The 19,105-nt window shown below is 37.0% G+C and overlaps 1 protein-coding gene across 1 annotated transcript; it reads right to left on the bottom strand.

Annotated features, from left to right (window-relative positions):
- Window positions 1-7,671: 7,671 nt before the first annotated feature.
- LOC121430197 (lysosome-associated membrane glycoprotein 2-like) lies at window positions 7,672-18,402 on the bottom strand. The gene is made up of 5 exons (XM_041627476.1): window positions 17,953-18,402; window positions 10,869-11,224; window positions 9,637-9,811; window positions 8,870-9,034; window positions 7,672-8,193 (listed from the first exon to the last, which is right to left on the bottom strand). The coding sequence occupies exons 1-5, from the start codon at window positions 17,990-17,992 to the stop codon at window positions 8,042-8,044; spliced, it is 888 nt and encodes a 295-aa protein (XP_041483410.1). The 5' UTR covers window positions 17,993-18,402; the 3' UTR covers window positions 7,672-8,041.
- Between the last annotated feature and the right edge of the window lie 703 nt (window positions 18,403-19,105).

Here is a 19,105-nt window from a genome sequence, read left to right as displayed (position 1 = left end):
AATAGCGACCCTCATCCATTATTATGACTGGCGACCCTCATCCATTATTATGACTGGCGAACCCCTTCTACTATTATGACTGGCGACCCTCATCCATTATTATGACTGGCGAACCCCTTCTACTTTTATGACTGGCGACCCTCATCCACTATTATGACTGGCGATCCCCATCCATTATTATGAATAGCGACCCTCATCCATTATTATGACTGGCGACCCTCATCCATTATTATGACTGGCGACCCTCATCCACTATTATGACTGGCGACCCTCATCCATTATTATGACTGGCGAACCCCTTCTACTATTATGACTGGCGACCCTCATCCATTATTATGAATAGCGACCCTCATCCATTATTATGACTGGCGACCCTCATCCATTATTATGACTGGCGACCCTCATCCACTATTATGACTGGCGACCCTCATCCATCATTATGACTGGCGAACCCCTTCTACTATTATGACTGGCGACCCTCATCCATTATTATGACTGGCGAACCCCTTCTACTATTATGACTGGCGACCCTCATCCATTATTATGACTGGCGAACCCCTTCTACTATTATGACTGGTGACCCTCATCCCCTATTATGAATGGCGACCCTTATGATCAACGAACCTTTTTCCTCCTTATGACTGGCGACCCTCTTCCTTTATTATGACTAGCGACCCTCATGTTTGATTATGAATGGCGACCCCCATCGTTGATTATGACTAGCGACCTCTATGAACAAAGCCCCTTATAAATAGCGACCCTTATGACTATTATGACTAGCGGTCCTTATAACTAGCGGGTATTATGACCAGTGGTCCTTATGACTGGCGAGTGGACCCCGTTGTGTGGACAGTATATTATGTTTCCCAAAATTTTAAGAGTGTAATGATATTTAAGTTTAAATCAAACTGACCTGCTTCTGTTTGGCTAAAATGGTTTGGATGTACTGTATACTTACATGGATCGTATACAGGAACCTGTACGACGCTATAGTCTAAATGATTAGTCTCAATTTCTTGTACAAATTCTAGCCGTTAACTTATTATAGCTTGTTTAGTTAATAGGCTTTGTCAATCATACATGATCCAGTTGTATTCATTATTATATAGAAAACCGGCTAAATTGATTTATATGTTGAATAATGATGCAAATGAACATTAGTAGAGTAAATGTTACTATTTTATATCGTGCGAAGAAATCATGATAATAAATGAAATGTGCAATGCTTGCCAAACAATCAAAAAGGAAAATTTTGATATTAATGTATATACACACCTGAATTTGCAATGCTTTTACTCTCTGAAGGCTCGCCGCGTTTCCCCTTTAGTATGTTTGGTAAAACCAGTGTAATTAGAAGTACACAAGTTAGTAAAAGAATGACGTGATAATGTAAGAATGCATAATGTCGAGGACAATGAAGACGCCAAAATTAATATGCGATGTTCCATAGTCCAAAATATATGATAGTCTCTGATCAATGCAGGCTTGATATATTTTGGTAAACTGTGATTTCTCAGTTCGTCAGCACTCATATATCCCCGCATATACCTTAACAGTTTCAAATTTTGAATGAGGGTATCATAAATTACCTTACAATTATATTTTCTGGAAAAGTTCTTTTTAATTTACTAAGCTGTATTAGGTTCTGTTTGGTTGTCTTTTTCATTAAACAAATCACTTCTTAAAGAGATAACTTTTGTCAGGATTTACCCAAGGTATGTCAAATGTTGTTTTTAGAATGTTTCATCTTGCACACGGTATGTTGGTGACCGTGTTACAATAGAATAGAGAAACAACTACATGCAGGTCTTTTTTCATGACAGGGTTTTTGATCAAAATAATGTGAGGATATGTTCTCATGACGTAAGTGTTAAGTCATCATTTTTGTTTTTCCTTTATCATTCTGTTTAGGTCAATAGGTTGAGCTTTGCTTTTTTCAATCCACTCTGGAGATTTTTCAAGGAGGGGTGGGGGGAGGGGGATTGCCAGCTATATATGCATGGAGTCAAGATTCTATGGAGCCCCTGAAGTGACGTGACATGATTTTTCCCAAGTCGTTCCCATGACTTTAGTCGATCCCAAAACGTATAACGTGTTCCATTGACTTATAACTCTTTCTCTTGAGTTACTTATACGTTCCAACGACTCCATGGCGTACATATGGGGGGTCTTGGGGATCTTGCCTACACTATTCTTAACGAATAAAAAAAAGAGAAAAGGAAAGAGAGAAGGGTGAAATATTATACTATTTTTCAACATTATGTCAAAATCATATATATTACAAAATTTGAAAAAAAATTTTTTTTAAAATAAAATTTGCTCAATATACGCTATATCTGGCCCCTCATTTTTTTTGCCCATTTCGCCACTGCAACGATTTATATATCTTGTTCCCTCGACTTATGAGTCGTTGGAACGAAGTATTATAAGTCGAGTGAACAAATAAATGTCGAGTAAACGACGCGTAATCCGAGGGAACAAGTAGAGGGAACGACTTAGGGGGAAAACTCCATGTTGTCATGTCGCCTTAGAATCCGTTAGATTCTTTGTAGGGAGAAAGAAAAAAATAATACAGACGAACCCTTATAGCAGACTAAAAGTGTTGTACTTTGAACGCACATGAAAAGTTGTTTTTACCATTTTCTGTAATGGGGGAAAACCCTGCCCGCTCTTGAAAGTTGAATAGGTGCATTCTTGTTCAAGTCTATGTAAATAACGCGCTGAACTGAACCATGAAGAAGAGTTATGCTGCACAGTCACACCTATTGAACCCGACTCTATACCGATCGATGGTATGTCATTGGTAATAACGTAATAGATTTTGTCTATCTGGAGTTGGTTTCACCAATGTAACTGTATATACACGCTAAACAAAACTTTACTCAATATTGGGTAAACAAGGAAAATGCATATTTGTTGAGCAAAAATGAAACCAAATATTGTGGAAATTGTACCCAATGTTTCGTTGAAATTTACTCATAAATCAGCTTTTTCCTAAATAGGGGAATAAATATTACCCCATGTTCCTTTTTTACAAGATATTGGGTAAATTTTTACTCAATCTGTTTAGAGTGTACTCTCTAAATGCAAAAGAACTAATCTGGGCCCAGGATTTTCCAAAGGGGGGGGGGGGCAATATTTTTTTTAGGATATTTCGTCCGCTCGAAAATTTAACAAGCCCCAAAATAAAAAAAAAGGTCTTCAACCACAAATAAAAGATTTCGTACCACAAAAAAATGACAAGCCCCCCTCCCCCCAAAAAGGTCTTTAACCACAAATAAAGGATTTTGTACCAGCAAAAAAAACAAGGAAAAAAAAAGAAAGAAAGGCTTCAAGTTCAAAAGAGGGGGCCAAATGTTAGTGGGAGGGGGAGGGAGCAGGGATACGTCTCCTGCATGAATTGTGACTCGTAGGGGGGGGGGCGCAGTCTGCCCCCTGCCCCCCCCCCCCCCGTCGGTACGCTAGTGCTGGTCCCTTATCGCACTCCTCTTATGAGTGAGACGAGGGACCAGTCGTTTTGGAGTGCGATGTACATCTTTTGAATTCTCAAGGACCTATAATCCATGCACTTTCAAAAGATGTAAATTCCACTATACGAATAGCGCCACCACTGCTAATATCCAAGTCCCAGTCGACTTGGCAATCTCAGAAGTTTTGGGGATTGATAACAGAAGTCTTCATACCTCGACACTGTAAAAACGAAGTTTAACATTTTAAGCACATTGTTTCAGCCCGTCACTCAAACAATTAAATCTTAAACTTTTTCTAACCTTTATAGAATCTTAAACAATTTGCTTGAAAGTTAAAATAATAGTTGTTATATAGAGGAACGGACTATTTACAACGTACTTAAATTTCAAACAACATTTTTACATTCTCTCTCTCTGTCTTGGAATATAATGTGAATGCGAAATGGGCAATTTAATTGAAAACAGTGGTCAAACAGAGAATGTCAGTAAAATAATCCCACTTTATTATGAAATATTTCATTATCTGTTAATGAAAATCACAAAACAACTAACAAACAAGCAAGAAAAACCACAAATTCTTCAAAACAAACAAACAAATAACTCAATAAATTATTACCTTGCTCAAAGCCTAGGTTGTGCGAAAGTGGTAATAGTTTGAGAAAGACGCACATTGGGGGGGGGGGTTACAACTGGCATGTGTAGGCAATGAGTAGGCAACGTTTTGAAGCGAGTATGATAATAGCCAGTTTTTGAGGTGACGACATTTTAAATTAACTTTTTCATCTGCTTATTTTTTGCTTGAAAGATTTTTGGCAGGAAAATAATGACCATTTGTGGAATGATCAATTTCACTTTATGTAGCTGGGGGTGGGGGGATTAAATTTTGATCCTTTTGGAAAAAAGGAACCCATTTCACTAGTTTTGTTAGCACTGTCAAAGGCCAATCAAAATAATCTTCACGTTAAAAAATATCGCATCGCGAAAAAGTTTGATAATGCAAACATCAAACATCGTAAAATCGATATCAGTTTTTTTTAATTAAGGTCATGATCTAACAAGAATAACAATATGAAATAATTCCTCATCCTTAATAATAGCGTGGCCTAGATTTAGATAGATTAGATAGTGCATAAGGCAGGCCTATATGTACACGACAAACACACAACAATAATATGAGATAACAGTAAACACGGTGAAATATCCAGAACTAATTGAATTACTCTTATGACTTGAAATGACAATTGAAATGAACTCAAATGTACATGCATGATTTACCTTTTGCTAACAGAAGTGGAATCCACGCTTCTATATATATATAATGCAGGACTCATCTTCATTATTCAATGTTCAAAAGAAGTACCAAATAATTACCTGAAATTCATGCCATACTATTACCCCTTTTGTCATTTCACGCTTTTCACTGCAAGATAAACCGATCAGTACATTTTGGAGAAAGATTTGGCAACATCAGTCCATGAAAGTGTGGTCTTATCAATACAGTGAAAGTATTGTCAGTTGATTAATATTCATTTCTTCACAGCAAAAACTGTTGTGTTAACCAGTGTACATAGAGGACCACACCAGTTATTTTACACCGGTGTTAAATTGGTGGTGTTAGTTTTACACCTGTAGGTGTTATTACAGCACCTTTGGTTGTTGCATTTACACCCTTTGGTGTTATGTTCAATCTTTAGGGTGTAATTTTAACACCTCAGGGTGTGGTCCTCTATTAACACCAATTGGTGTCAGTTTTAACACCACAGTTTTTACAGTGTATAATCATGATAATGTTGAATGAAAGAAGGAAAGTGATGGTGCAAGTGAATTCTTCTCCCAGCCAACAAATGAAAAGGAGGTATAGTGGGTGATCTCAAGTCCGGTGTTGGCCTTGGTGTTGGTGTTCATATTTGGATTGCATCCCTTATAGCTCCCAAACTTATTAAGAGTTTGTAAAACTGATCCAGATCACATTATTGACATCCCAACAACTAGTGAGTGACTTTTCGGGACCATCTTTATTTTATGTTTGATGTTATAATCGTGTAAAAAATAACCTTACACCAACACCAAAAGGTCTACACTGAACTTGAAATCACCCAATGAGTCAAAATGTTAAAGCTCTATGAACGCATGATGTCTATCTCGAAATTTCACCCCTCATAGAGAGATCTTGTCAGTAAACATGGTAAAGGAAATGAACAGAAAAGTTTGAATGAAGTAACGTAACAAATTAATAGAACGTTTATTCTAAGAACTAACCTAGATAATCTCGTAACAGAATATTCTTTAGATATATTGCAAAAAGTAATTCTTGAAATAAAGATTTTGGCAGAAAGATTCAACAAACATAAAACACGACTTTTTCTAATAATTGTAATAATGAAATTAAAAGCAAAAGGATTATCAGTCGGGGTCTAAGAAAGGGTGAATTTATGATGACCTTTTTTTTTTGCTTGTCAAATTTTTTTACATGTGTCCATCGCAAAATTTCAGGTAGACCTCCTCTAATTTTGGGGGCTTCCGCCGCCATTGTCCTTGCACTGTTGATACATAAACATGCATGAACATATGTAACTTTTAAAATATGAAAATATATTACGACATAATTGCAAGATATTCTGCTGACGTGTGTAAGAATAAAACCAGTGAATTCTCAAATAATGACTCATAATCCATCATCTTCAAAATACATTTACACTATCATCCACGACAAGATCATTTCAAAAAATAAACAAACATGAAAATTGCACACAATCGTTTTTTCCATGAAAATTATGTTGTGTTGTTATGTTTGATTATTACAAGTTTATAAGTTTTAGTGTATATAGTCAGTTTTTCGAAAATCCACTACAACTTAATACGTAAACAAAGTCGATAAATCAATTTTGTACGGAATCACACTATTGTAATTACGGTGAACCATAGAATATTAATAATTGTATCCAAGCGTATACATTTGAGTGAGAGGACAATTAAGCTAAGCGATTGAGCTGATCATTTTGTTTTCCAAAACATCATTTGAAAAAAAACCCCAAAACATGAAAATTGGACACAATCGTTTTTTCCAGGAAAATTATGTTGTGTTGTTATGTTTGATTATTACAAGCTTATAATTTTTAGTGTATATAGTCAGTTTTTCGAAAATCCATTACAACATGATACGTAAACAAAGTCGATAAATCAATTTTGTACACGGAATCGCACTATTGTAATTACGGTGAACCATAGAATATTAATAATTGTATCCAAGCGAATACATTTGAGCGAGAGGGCAATTAAGCTAAGCGATTGAGCTGATCATTTTGTTTTCCCAAGACGTATTGCAGACTGATTATGTGCATAAATAAAAGGCCGAGGTTCATCGTCCTATAGATTTCCACAGCCGAACTGTTCTTACAACTGCAACGGGTATGGATTTAAGAGCACGGTAGATGAATTGAAAATGCCCCTCAAATGACAATGAACAGCTTCGGAGGTCTTTGACGAAAATTGGTGAACCGATACAGCGGTCTCGTCCTAAGTTTCAAAGCTGACGAAAAAATGCAAATAAATGAGGTTGTTCAAAGTTTCCAGATTCCAAGGCAAAACAGCTGGTTTGATTGGCAGATTTTCGACAAAGACTTCTTGGTTGTTCTTTGTCCTGAAGGGCATTTAACAATATATTTTCTCTGTTCTTGAAAGCGTTCTCCGCCGCGGTTGCGGAAACGCCAATTCGATCAGGTGACCGTTTCATAAAGCTGTTCGTAAGTTAAGAGCGACTTTAAGAACGACTAGTGATCCTTTCTTGTGGTAAATGGTGTATTCATTGGCGAGGTATTAAGCGCGTAGGAAAGGGTCACCAGTCGTTCTTAAAGTCGCTCTTAACTTACGAACAGCTTTATGAAACACTGTTCGGTTGAGTTCGTTAAAGACGATGATTGGTCTCAGTGTCATACCAACTACAATATTTAAATATGTAGGAAGTATTGATTGGAGAACATGCCCCAATTATCACATTACCAAGCAAGACCAATCAAGCTGAGACATATTTTGATCAGGCGTTGTGGAGTAGGCAAGTTTTTCGTCAGTGGGAGCCTTCCGGGGGGGGGGCGTGTTTCATGAAGCTAATCGTAAAGTTATGACGTTACACACGATTTGAATTTTTAATTATCTAATATTCATCACTTTTTAATATTGTATTTCTTTTTTTCGTTCTATTTTATTATATTTAATGAATTTCATGTACACTTGCTCTTTGAAATTTATTTATTATCTATGTACATTGTAAATTGTAATTGTTTGCTTTTATCCATGACTTGTGAACGTTTTCTTGTAAACATGTTAATTTCAGCCTTCTGGCTTTGTAACATGTATTGTTTTTTATACAAAATAAACCATGATTGAATTCATTTGATTGGAATATTTTCTTAGGTGCTAAATCAGCAACATAGGGATGTATCTTTTGGCGCAATATGGGATCACCAGTCGTGCATACAGTCGTGCGTAATTTTACAAAGAGATTTGCGACGCACCAACCGGGATTCTTAAAATTGTTATTCGTCAACGAAAAACATTGCCTGAATCTAAAGGTTTTATGAAAAATTGTTGTAGCCTCTTCCCGGTCCCTTCTTTTTCCTGCATAAGCTGATGACGGCGATCAGGAGAATGAGTATGATACCTCCGAGAACCAACCCGACAATGACCGCGGCGTTAGGTCCACTCGGCGGTGGCACGCATGAGTAAGCTGTAAATTCAACATGTTCAAGAGCATAAAAGAGAGAGAAAAAGTTTGATAGTGAATGACAGTGGTGATTTTATACTTATTATTTTTGACATTGAAATAGGATGAGTAACAAAAATAACGTAGTAGTAATAAAAGTAGTAGTAGTAGTAGTCGTCGTCGTCGTTGTCGTCTAAGTAGTAGTTGAAGAAGTAGTAATAGTAATGGTATAAATTCAATAATGTAAATTGAAGCAGTAATGTTTGTGGTGATGATGGGATGGTAGAAGTAGCAGCAGCAACAGCAGCAGTAGTAGTATAGTAGTAGTAGTAGTAGTAGTAGTAGTAGTAGTAGTAGTAGTAGTAGTAGTAGTAGTAGTAGTAGTAGTAGTAGTAGTAGTAGTAGTAGTAGTAGTAGTAGTAGTAGTAGTAGTAGTATATAGTAGTAGTAGTAGTAGTAGTAGATGTAGTAGTAGTAGTCGTGGTGGTAGTAGAAGTGGTGGTAGTAGTAGAGGTAGTAGTAGTAGTAGCAGTGGTATTAGTAGTAGTCGTAGTATCAGCAGTAGATGACGAAGTAGTATTGGCAAAAAATAGCGACAGCAATAGCAGCATCCATAGACAAAAATAGAAAGGGGTATTCGATTAGTGGCACAGTGCACGTCTTATGGTCTGGATGGTCGCAGTTTTTCAACAAAACTTACCTTTTCCAAAGTCATGATTAGCAAAAGAAGCAAACGGCTGGAGTTGCATGTCTTCTAAAGTGAGGCTGTATGTTGCTCCGAGCGGAACGACCTGTTTATTGCACTGATAGCTTCGACCAACGGGGGTCTCAAACAGGACCTGGACCTGTTCCTCTTTTGTTTGATCTATAAAATATGAATGAAAGAAGAACACTAATTTCTAGTAATACAACAATACAACCGTCAGACAAATCGCTTTTTCAGAGTTTACAAAACGCAACCATGACGACCCCAGTTTTTTACTTGAGCTGCTGCTTTATTCTGATGATGACATCACAAAGTAGCAAACAAGAAATACTATTGTAGCTTGATACTATGTCATGCAGACTGCTTAATAAATGAAAATGTTCTATCTAAAATATATGCTGATATGAAGATGCAAAGCAAATACGAAATACATAAGGTAAAAGTCCCTTCATTCATATACTGTGTATTTAGTATTTAATAAGGTGCGGATCACGAGGGGACGGGGGGGGGGGTCGAGAATAAATCCGTGCCGTTCTCATTACCCCGTAACACAAAGCTTAGCAATAAATAGCAAATATGAGAGAACACTAATGATTGGTTCCTGGTCAGTATTTTAAGTCAAATGCACATGTAAAAATGATCTTGATTGGTCAGTTCATTTGGCGATTGATCGCCAATCTTTGTGTTACGGAGCAGTGGAAGCAAATGAAATGACAAAATGGATATCCAGCAGTTATTAATGATCCCTCTTTCAAACTTACTGTACGTGATCGACGATGACCACAGGTACGATGTCTTCTTGTCTTGCATGACGAAGCTGAGAACGACTTCGATGCTCGTCATGTTTTCGTCGTTGAACTGGAGAACCAAGCTGGATTGCTGATCACTGCACGTCGAGGAGTCCGCAGCAGCCGTGATCGGGATCAGAATGGGAGTCTATAGATAAACGAAAGAATGTAGTACATAACATAGTCACTATTCATCTGGAATTACAAGCAATAGATAGTAAATAGGCATACAAAATAAAAGATCAATTATAAATGATACTACTGCTACTACTACTACTACTACTACTACTACTACTACTAATAATAATAATAATAGGCATTTATATAGCGCCATCTATCTAGAAATATTGTATTCCGAGGCGCGTTGTTATTATTATCATTATTACCCCGGCTTTAGCTCGCCTGGGTCGAGTGCAGCACAATGTGGATAAATTTCTTGCAGAAGGAAATTACACCATGGCTGGGATTCGAACCCACGACCCTCTGTTTCAAAGTCAGAAGACTTATCCACTGGGCCACAACGCTCCACACGCTCTCTACGCTCTCCACGCTCTCTACTAAAAATGGGTCCCTCAATATTATCTAGCGCAGATACCATATCTGTGAACATTATCACCCTTTCATCTCACATGGGTGGTGAGCAGCAAAATGTGGATACATTTCTTGCTGAAGGAAATAAACGCCTGAAGTATAACTTTTGAACCCCAATCGCTTCTCTGAAAGGCAGGAGTACAACCACGACACTTTTTTCTTCAAAAGATAAGATAATATGAAAATATAACTACCGGTGAAGGTAATAAGACATCAAGCAGAAATTTTCTGGCTTCCCACACTGACCTGCTCGATATTCTTGGCCTTGTCTGTCTAGCTCGGCAAGCAAGCCTGGATGAACACGTCAGTTCGACATTGGTCGACATCGTTCTGGTTATCAAATAGGTATACCTCCTCACATATTTTGAACGTACCGAAATTTTCGACCTTGCCGAAAATGTCTTGATCGAGTAGGTTACATCGGCGATGGGAACCTAGCAATGTTCTGCTTGATGTCTTCTTTCTTTATTAGTCATTTAATTAATTTTTTTATCATGTGGATGCGTCAAGGTGTGGTGGTTTCAGAATTTCAATGAGTGATCTGTACTTGGTCGAATCTGATTAAGATAGGGGATTGGCAGTGGACCTTTGGAACATTGATCAACAGATCTTACCATTTTCGTCCTGGTGATGGTTCCTTTGAAGGTCATCTTCATACACGTCAGGTTCTTGGCGCTGTCTGCAACGGTCCACGTCCCGATCTCCGGAGGGGCCTCTGTTGTCGGTTTCGGCGTCGACGGCGGTACTGTGGTGGCCGTCGGTGAGGTGCTGCTCTGAGGGGCTTCTGTGTCGTTCATCGTCGTCGCCGTCGGCTGAGGCTGTGATGTCGAGTTTACAGTAGTGGTCGGGTTCCCCGTTGTACTATCGGGAGACGTGGTTGGTGCCGTGGTGGCTGGATCATGTGTTGTAGGTGATGGTGACGGTGTGGTTGTCGCAGTATCCTCGCATGATACCAGTGTTGTACTCACACCTATGCGGCGAACGTAAAAAGTGCTTTACATTATCGGAAAATCTAAACATGTGCAACGAATTGTACGAGATGTAGAAATATCACATTAAGATACATTTTTCATATAGTTTTAATCATTTAGGCCCGTTGATTTATTTATTTATTGTGACCTTAGAGAGCATATTGGCCAATGTCATGTACTGGATTGTCAAATACTATGTATCCCTACGCACTTCACAAATATCTTACCATCAAGTGCTAAAGGAACTGGAATATTATACAAGGGTAAATATATTTTTTGTCAGAGTATTCTCTTCTTATGATGTGCAATTAGTTTATCATTGTAACCTTATCTGGGGGAAACTGTGGTAACTTGAAACCAAATTCGATCATTTATTCTTATTTCAAAAGAAAGCTGAAAGGATCTGTACAAAATCAGGAGGACATCTGTCATACAGTGATCCTCTTTTTCATCGACTATAAACATACAAAATTTATGATATATATAAATAAAAGCAGCGTCTGAAATCATAGACTATCTAAAATTGCTAGGAAAAGTGAACGCCCCTTTCCGAGCAATCTCAGTTTGTACAGGCATGGAGCTTTTATTGTAAAGGCATGACAGATGTTTATCCCAATACTCTTTTTACACATTTTTTCCCCTTTTTTTTGGTTTGGTACGGACGTATAACAGGGACCGCGGAACCGGGGGGGGGGGTGCGTGGGCTTCAGCCCCTCACTTTTTCTTTAAAAAACAGTGTACAAAACTTAAAATTACCATCTGATTGTGATTGTTTGCATGGTCAGCCCCCCCACCCTCTCCCCAATTTCAAACCTCTTCCGCTGCCCACGGGAATCACAGTAATGAATAATTGTAAAAATAGTGCACATAACCTACTTCGATTTTCAAGCTAAAATTCGCTGTAATAATCATAATAATGAAATATATATCATAACGAGCCTTCTGCATGTATACTTAGCATCTTAAACACCGGACCCTTCTCATTAATTGAATTTAATACTTAGGATCGTTTTCGAAAGCGAATCAAAAGCATCCTATAGATATATTCAACTGTTGGTGTTTCCTTTTAGTCGTTCAATATTGTTCGCCCCCCAAAAAGAGACGAAACCCCGCAGCAAACACATTTCAGTCATTGACCTTTTCAGTTAAGCCACCCATTATCCAAGTTGTTACCCTGTGAACATAATTATCTTAGATATACTAATAACAATAATAATTAATGATATGCAACATTTACATAGCTCTAAATACAAATATTTCTAATCGCTGCATACTATTACCCCGGCTTTAACACGGCTACCCTGATCGACCGCATCGAACATTCAAGGAATTCCTTCCATTTACTACACCTTTGTCGAGAGTGGCAAATGTAGATAAACGCGAGTGTTGCGGTGGGATTTGAACCCCGGACCTTGTGGTTCAAATTCCGAAGACTTATCCACTGAGCCACAACACCTCTACTACCCTGACAGAGTAATAGGTCCATGATAATCATAGCACACCATGGATCCCATGAGCAACCAATGCTGGAGCCTAATGAGCCTTCAAGACTTAAAGTAAATCAAGGCTATACATATATTTTTCTTAGGGGCCAAGAGTTAGATTGTAAAAAAAAGTAATAAAAGCGAGGGAGCAAAATGAGCGAGCAAGCAAATTTATCTTGTCTCTTGGTTTTTATTAGGTTAAATAGGGAGCGTTTGGTGCACAAAATTATGTGCATACATTTTTAGGACAAATTGTAATATCTTTTTTTTTTTTTTTGGGGGGGGGGCAAACACAAACTCTCTATTTCTTCGACGGCGCCCATACATTTTGCATTTTAAAATGCAACCGCAGTGTAAGACGTACTTTTGAGTGAACATTAGACTCTATTGCCCTAAACAAATAAAAGCATATGATCTTATCTCACTATTTTATCTAATTTTGCGTGTGCGATTCGTTTTCTTAGGGGAAGGAAGTCGCGTGCGAAGCGACCGAGCTGATTACAAAAGCCTTTTGTTTGTGAACCTATTTCGTACGTGAAACTGAAGTGTCGATTTGCTGCACCATTTCGGTGAAGGTTGTAATTATTTATATTTTTGAAAATAAGTTGTTGGTTTTCGAGGGCTAGAACCCCGACCCTGCCCCCAACTACAAGGTGTACCACAATGCTTTCTATTAACACAAAGAACGAAAGAAAACAGGTATGAAGGACTAAAAAGAAAGAAGAATATAAAATAAATGGCAAGAGAGAGAGAGGGGGGGAGTGAATGAAACGAGGGAGGAGGGATCTTTACATTCTTTCCTTCATTGTCCGATACATGTATAGCATTAGGTACACTTTTGAAATAGTTGGGCGAAAACTGCCAAACTTTTAACGAACCCTGTGCAACATACTTTCCACACAACTATTTGTTAAAATCTGCCCACGTTTGGTAATAAAAACTCATAATTGGGTTTATAAATTTGCTAAATTCAATAATTGCCCAGAATATATATACATTTTTAACATACATTACCCAACACAGTGGACAGTATATGTTGCCCAACATTTTAAGTGTGTATACTCGTTTCATATATTGACGCTTCAGTATGAACTATGAAGGTCATGTGATATGACAATAAGATATTGATAGCCTATGCATAATAATATCACGTGGTATTACGTCATACAGGTGCCAAAACACGTCGCTAGTCATTATAAAAGATGCCATATTCGACTATGACGGAAACGGCTTCAAGACCATTTTTTAGGGTTCATTGTGTCAATATAGAGAGGAAGTATTTATGGTATTTATGTTAAGGAATCACCAAATATTACAACTTTGTTTATGTGAAATTTAGTGAGATTATATTACAGCTGCTTACATATTCCACTTCGGTTAACATTTACGACTATTCCAGAGCGCTGCTTGCCCCCCCCCCCCCACTGTCGCACTTGGTTTGGAATTTTCTTTCTTTGGTTTAAAGTGTCAGTTATCAAAGAGACTTCGACTTCAAATTTAAAACATGAGGTTCATTGGACAGGGAAAGGAGAAATCCTTATAAAGTGGAAACCGCGAAATACAAGAAGTAAGTCTTCTTGAAACACATTCACAAGTATTCTCGAATTTCAAGGTTTGAAATATAATCGTACATAACCTCTCAAGACCAAACCTCTTTCGGTTCCATCTTGTAAAATACAATTTTACTTTCATTTTAAAAAAAAATATTATTTCTTGTCAATTTTTTTTGCTTACAATAGACCACTCTAATGTGATCAATGAATCCTAATTCAAATTCGTAGTTTCCAATAGGAAATATCAACAACATTAAACAAATAAAATAAGTATATGAACAGATAATTCTATAATCTTATTATTTTATTTCATACACATTAATCTCACACTAACCTCTTTTTTTTCATCATCAATGCCATTGTAAACGTGAGTATTTATTCCATCGCAGTTTCTTTTCCTGTATAATTGTCACTGCAGGCTATATGGTGCAGTATATTAATTTGAACCGAGTACTTATACCATGGTCACATTTGCTCTACGGCGGCCGTACGGCGAGTCGAAAACAGCAGTTTCAACATTTTTTGTACCAACTGCATATATAGGCAGGGTGACCAGATTTCACAAAATGAAATACGGGATAATTGACCAAAGATCAACAAAAAAGCCCACACAAAAAGTGTTAGACTTGTGAAAAAATATTAAGAATTTGAAGGGAATGTGAACGAAAGAATGAAGGAGAAAAAGAAAAGAGATGAATTGAGAAGGAAAGAAAATAAAGGAAAACATAACAAAATAGCAGAAGGTTAGTATAAAAGAAGGATGGAAGAAAGAATAAAAGAGATAAAAAAAAGTTTTCCGTCATTCTTTGAAATGAATAAAGAAAGAGAAAGAAAGGAATTAAGGGAAGATGAATATGTGAAAGACAAAATAAAGGAGAGAATTAGAGGGAAAAAAGGTAAGAAAAAGAAAGAGGAAAGAAATAATGAAGGAAAGAAATATGTTTAGTTCATTTTTCGAAAGAAAAAAAGAAAACAGGAAGGAAGGGAAAGAAAGAAAGAATAAGGGTGAAAATAAGGACAAAAAACAAAGAAAGAAACAAAGAGAGGGAGGGAAGGATGAAGGGAGGAGAGAACGAAAACAGAAAATAATGGAAGGAGAGAAAGAAAGAAAAGAAACATGAGAGGCAGAGAGAAGGAAGCCAAGGTAATTATAAGGAAAGAAGGAAATAAGAATAAGGATATTTGATAAAGAAGGAAAGTAAGAGAAAGAAGGAAAGAAAGAAAAATGAACAGAGAGAGAAAAAAGAAAATGCTTAGGAAAGAAAGATAGGAAATAAAGTTAGATGGAACAAAAAAGGGCATGCAGGAAGGCTAGGGTGGAAAAGAAAGAAAAGGGAAAAAGTTCAAACTTCAAGTAAACAAAAAATCCAATCATTTTATAAAAATCATAATTTTATTTGGTGTTTTTTTAAATGTATTTTAAAAATTTCAAAAAGTAAATGTTTTAGAAATGAATAAAATTTTTCAAATTGAAACATTATTGTCAAACTTAAAAATTAGATGAAACATCGCGGCATCGTACACACCAAGACCCGAAACGAAAGCTGAAACAACTAGATCTAGATTCTAGTTATGAAAACTCAATAACTTGTTCCTCCGATTACATCTCCAAATAATTAATCTGAGAATCCATAGTACAATTATAAGAATATTCCCCCGATTTTATTATTTTGGTGGAAAAACTATTTATCATGTGAGATTGTTTGCACCACTGAGAATTTGCTCCGATCCTACATGCCTAGCTGCGGCTCGTATAGCCTGTCACACACAGGCAGGAGGCCAGATCGTTGTATGTATTGGGTTAAAAATTAAAATCACCGCATAACTTGCAAAAGTTTACAGTAATCGACTTAATTGTTGTCCCTGCTTCGTCATCTGTTGCTTATTTAATTGAAATTCGTCACTTGTCAATGTATTTACTACATTTTTTATTTCAATATTCTGAAATACGGGACAAATAGGCGTCCCGGGAAGGGTTTGTCGGGACGCCGGGACAAAGGAGCAAAATACGGGACAATCCCGGGAAATACGGGACGTCTGGTCACCCTGTATATATTTGGTTTGAATTTAAATGAATAAAACGGCTGTTTTCGACTCGCCGTACGGCCGCCGTAGAGCAAATGTGACCAAGGTATTACTCTCCTATGTCGACGATGAATATGAAATCTACCATAATGGCCATATGGTTACGGGTGCGACAAGAACAACTCATTAATTATCATCAAAACAAATCGATGTTGATCGGTATATGATAGGCATATACCGAATGTGATGCGTCGTTCGTGTGTTATATTTTTCTGTCTCATTTTTGAACCAGATAAATGATATTTTCATACTTCGGATATTCGATCTGTGAGAGTACCAGTGATGATGATGGCGACGACGATGATGATTATGATGATGTTGATGATGATTAAGATGATGTTGGTGATGATCATGATAGTGGCGGGAATAATGTTGGTGACGGTGATGATGATGTTATTTATAATGATGACGGAGTCTATATGATGATGATAATGATTATGATTTTATGATGGAAATAATGATGATAATCATTATGATTATGGTAGCGGTGAATAGCGATGATTGGTCAGGCAAAGGCGATCTTTGATCTCAGTGACGAGAGAGGCGAGCAAACCAAAATGTTTACACTTTTCAAAAATTGATGGCAATTGTATTTGTGAAACATTTTTGATCCTTTGTGATGGCAATTTGTAATGATAGTGGTGATAGTGGTGGTGATGATGATGATGATTTGAATAATTAATGCAGAATATTATTCATTTTGATCACCTAATAACAATATCAGGGCCCACTAAGACTCTGAAAACACATCACATTCTACCAGTATGATACAATACAGACAATAAAACAGATCATTATGTCTCGTGGCACATTCTTTTAATACCGCTTTGTACAATGGGATGTATCTGCTACTCTATTTTCTGTGTTGGGGTATGAGGCCGGGTCAAAATACGAATCGTTTTCAATATTCGACCATGCGCGAGACTTCCGTGTGGTGCACTGCAAAAACTCCGGTGTTGATTTAACACCAGACCGGAATATATATATATCCAAACCAGAGAAGTGTTAAACAACATCAGTTTCTTTTTGATCTAACACCAGAAAGGTGTTTATACATCACCAATTAGTATTAAAACATCATTCCAAACTGGTGTTGTTTCAATACTTCTCTGGTGTGGACATATACTGTATAGCTAGATTACGGGCTGGTGTTAAATCAACACCGGAGTTTTTGCAGTGTACGTAGAAACAGATTGAAAGAATCAGGGTAGAAAAATCGATAACACAGTATTGGTAATTTGTTAACCAACCTTTTATGTACTATTAATTGTTGATTAAATCAAATTGCATGCAAAAAGAATTGAGATTTCCATAATGTTGTTGGTCGGTTTTAAGAGAGCATTCTGAAATAAATAGATATTAACTCTAATTAACAGCTTGATGCCAGACCTTACTCCAGAGGGAGTGGGAAAAGGTAAAGGTTTAGCCTTTTTCACCCAGAAATAGTTTGCATATACGCTTACATTTTGAAAAGACGATATCGAAAAGAAATAAAAAAAAAAGATTATTTTATATGAGCTGGTTCATGTTGTGTTATATAGATCCATGCATTAATTGCTCTCAAGTTCTGATATACATGTATTACATGTATAAGTCGATACTTACCAATCAAGGCGATAACAAAAACCAAAGTTTTAGAGGCCATTGTTGAGACAAGATAATATCCGACCGACGTTTTCTATATCCGCCCTCAAGCAACAGTATATAATTTGTCTCCTGAAAGAACGATGTCCGCACAGGTAAATGTCTCTTAATTTCACTGCAGTGATAATACTGCACCAAATCATGGACCTATCACCAAATCAACAGCTCACGTTGCGCTTCTTTCGATTTCAATACCACAAACTAAGGATAATTCAAATGTTCTGAATTATATTTTTATGTTTCACAACGCAAAGTGCCAACGACAGCATGTGAAAATAGCAATGCACAAAAATAATGCAATTTATTTGTACGACGCGGTGGATTTTTATTGTACTTCACCACTGTGAGTTCGCTAATGATCAAAGTCCAATGATGCAAATAACAGGTTTAGTCCATATTGCTTGCTACTCGAGATACCGCGCTACCTGTCTTTCCGAATAGCTATATTGACCCATTTTTTCAACAGACAAACATCGTTGGATCTTTGCTATTCGTGAAGAAACGAACTTTGAGGCCAGAAAACGAAATTTGATTGCCGAGTGCGAACTTTAACCCGGGTTTTTCTGAAACATTGCGACACTATTCGTTATTGACAGACCCGTATTAAATGCATATTTCAGTGAAAATATTTTTGTTAAATCAAAGTAATTCGGAGGTGCCAGGCGGGGTGATAAAAGGCGCTTAGATTTGTTTTATTTCCCTCATATTCGAGTAGTAGCACATTTTTATCATTTAGTAATAAAACATACATCGGAGTTATAGGAAGCACATACTTTCATTCCGCATATTATAAGGTTCATGCCATTATGTTGGTCCTTTATTTATTTATCTCTTCTTTCAGAGTGGTTAAATGGAAATAATATCATCGTGTGGGGGAAAAGATCCGTTTCCACAGAATAATCAAAATGGAAATGGCTCGGGGGGGGGGTGGATGCTTGATGATTATTATCAAATAATGATGTAACGTACAGAATATGAAATTAATAATCAGAAATTGGATTATGCCCTACTGGAAAGAGCACTGTGTCATGTATGCCGCAGTGTGTTCACACTGTGGAACACAATGCGAAATCCCCTTCACAATGTCAAATTTGAGCATTTCATCATTTTAAAT

The sequence above is a fragment of the Lytechinus variegatus genome, chromosome 16, assembly GCF_018143015.1.
Source record: "Lytechinus variegatus isolate NC3 chromosome 16, Lvar_3.0, whole genome shotgun sequence".
Lineage (NCBI taxonomy): Eukaryota > Metazoa > Echinodermata > Echinoidea > Temnopleuroida > Toxopneustidae > Lytechinus > Lytechinus variegatus.
This window is presented reverse-complemented; position numbering and strand designations above follow the sequence as displayed.

What these genes read in the sequence shown, in the direction of transcription:
- LOC121430197 (XM_041627476.1), bottom strand. Translation starts at nt 17,992, where the DNA reads ATGGCCTCTAAAACTTTGGTTTTTGTTATCGCCTTGATTG. An exon ending in GTCATCGTCGATCACGTACA is followed by an intron (nt 9,035 to 9,636) that starts GTAAGTTTGAAA and finishes CATATTTTATAG; the next exon opens with ATCAAACAAAAGAGGAACAG. An exon ending in TAATCATGACTTTGGAAAAG is followed by an intron (nt 8,194 to 8,869) that starts GTAAGTTTTGTT and finishes TTGAATTTACAG; the next exon opens with CTTACTCATGCGTGCCACCG.